The sequence below is a fragment of the Mycteria americana genome, chromosome 7 (assembly GCF_035582795.1).
Source record: "Mycteria americana isolate JAX WOST 10 ecotype Jacksonville Zoo and Gardens chromosome 7, USCA_MyAme_1.0, whole genome shotgun sequence".
Classification (NCBI taxonomy): domain Eukaryota; kingdom Metazoa; phylum Chordata; class Aves; order Ciconiiformes; family Ciconiidae; genus Mycteria; species Mycteria americana.
The window spans coordinates 39637931-39640071 of NC_134371.1; the positions used below are offsets into that span (position 1 = coordinate 39637931).

General features: G+C 70.7%; 1 protein-coding gene across 1 annotated transcript; it reads left to right on the top strand.

Moving 5' to 3' along the window:
* The first annotated feature begins 216 nt into the window (after nt 1–216).
* Nucleotides 217–1818, top strand: IER5 (immediate early response 5). Its single transcript, XM_075507966.1, has one exon. It carries the CDS (start codon nt 358–360, stop codon nt 1117–1119), a length of 762 nt encoding a protein of 253 aa, XP_075364081.1. The 5' UTR covers nt 217–357; the 3' UTR covers nt 1120–1818.
* Nucleotides 1819–2141: the final 323 nt, after the last annotated feature.

Below are 2141 nucleotides of genomic sequence, written 5' to 3' on the forward strand. Positions count from 1 at the left end.
AGCCCTGCCTGCCGTCCCCCGGCTGCTGCCAGCGGGCGGGCCCCACCAGCAGCCGTGCGCTGGCGTTGCCGCTTTAAGAGCCGTCTCCGCGGGGCGAGCGTTCGAACCCGCTCCCCTGCCTCGCCATTGGCCGGCGCGGGCGCGCGGGGGCCAGCCGGCGGTTGGAGGGGCCGACGGGGCGCCCTGATTGGCCGGGGCGGGGGCGGTATAAAAGGCGGCCGGGCGCGTGGGCTCGCCTCAGTCGGCGGCGCGAAGGAGCGGCGTGCGGAGCAGGGGCGCGGGCGGCGGTGGCAGGCTTCCCACGGCACGGCTGCCCACGGCACGGCTGCCCACGGCCCGGCGCCGCCCCCGTCCCCCATGGAGTTCAAGCTGGAGGCGCACCGCATCGTCAGCATCTCGCTGGGCAAGATCTACAGCGCGCGGGGCCAGCGCGGCGGCCTCAAGCTCCACAAGAACCTCCTGGTGTCGCTGGTGCTGCGCAGCGCTCGGCAGGTCTACCTGAGCGAGCCGGGCTGCCCGCCCGAGCCGCCCCCCGCCGCTTGCGGGCCCCCCGAGGAAGAGCCGCCGCCCTGCACCACCGCCTGGGCGGCCGGCGAGCCGCCGCCCCCGCAGGACGAGGCGGCTAGGGGCGGCCCGCGGCTGCCCGGCGCGGACTGCGAGGGCCCCCGGCCGCGGCGCTGTTGCTGCGGCTGCAGCTGCTGCTGCGCGGCGGCGGGCGGCGAGGCGAACCGCGCGGACTGCGCCACCGCCGCCGCGGGGGCCGCGGCGCCCCCGCCGCCCCACTGCCCCCGGAAGAGGAGCGCCGGCGAGCGGGGCCAGGCGGGCTCCCCGGTGAAGAAGCCCCGCCGCGAGGTGGAGGAGCCGTCGCCGCCGCCGCCGGGCGAGCAGGAGGACATGGAGACGGGCAACGTGGCCAGCCTTATCAGCATCTTCGGCTCCAGCTTCTCGGGACTGCTCAGCAAGGAGCCCAAGGGCCGGCGGCGGGCGCCCCTTGACGGCGGCGAGGCGGCGGCGGCGACGCCGCCCGCGGAGGCGGCGGCCGAGCCGGGGCAGATCTGCTGCGACGAGCCGGTGCTGCGGACCCTCAATCCCTGGAGCACGGCCATTGTGGCCTTCTGACGTGCCGGCCGCGGGCCGCAGAGACTCGCCCTCCGCCGCGGCGATGGGGGGGCCCGGCCGACGAACGGGCAGCTGGACCGAGAGGTGACCCTCCCGCTCCTCCCGCACCCCTGGCCCGGCGGAGGAGAGCGCCCGCCGCACCAGACCGTGTGGGCAGCACCGCGGGGTTCCGGCGCCGACAAGTCCCGGTGCCCTGCCCCGCCGCACGGGCAGGACCGCGGGGCAGCAGCACTTCCCCCTTCCCCGCCCGCCGCGGGCACCCCGGGCCCTGTCTGCCGGCACCCGCCCTGGGAGTGGGCCCGGCCCGGCCCTCCCGGAATTCCCCTTCCCGGGCGGGTCGGCGCCTGGGGGAGGCTCCCCGGCCACCGCCGACACCGGGGTGCTCCCTTCGGGTAATATTTTAAGCTTGGAAAGTATTAAGTTTATTAAATAAAGTCTCTATTTTGGAAAGGTTTAGGTCAGAACTATTACATGGTGCTTTTTAAAAGTGTTTATTGAGAGAAACGAAGTTTACAGATGCTCTGATGGAAAGTCCTTGAGCCGGTTCGTTAGGCTCGGTAACTCCCGGTCTTTGTTGTATAAAGGCTTGGGGCTCCCGTAGGGATTTTTGTACAGTGTTCTCCTTCAGTGATGTATCTTGTTTTGTATAAAATGTAATTCTACGTGTACAACACGTATTAAATATTTTGAACTGTATAAGCCTAGTCCCTGTTTGTGCCCCCACTTGGCTGGGGGGGGGGGGGGGGGGGGGGGGGGGGAGGAGAGCCGCGGGGAGCCGGGCAGGCAGCAGCCAGGGTGTGGTTGCTGCATGTCTGTGGCTGGATCCACCCTGCCTCGCCGGAGGCGTGGGGTGGGTTGGAGTCCAGCTCCTCTGGGAGCCGGGAAGAAAGGAAACTTCTGTCGGGGCGGCTGGAGTCCTTCCCAGGATCTTCCAGGTGCTCCCGCTGCTCCTCCGGCTGCAGCCTCTTCCCGGGGCCAGAGCTGCCGTGCATTTGAGGTCTTACTCAGTACCTAATGTGCAG

Coding starts and splice junctions, on each gene's coding strand:
- IER5 (XM_075507966.1), top strand. CDS start 358: ATGGAGTTCAAGCTGGAGGCGCACCGCATCGTCAGCATCTCGCTGGGC.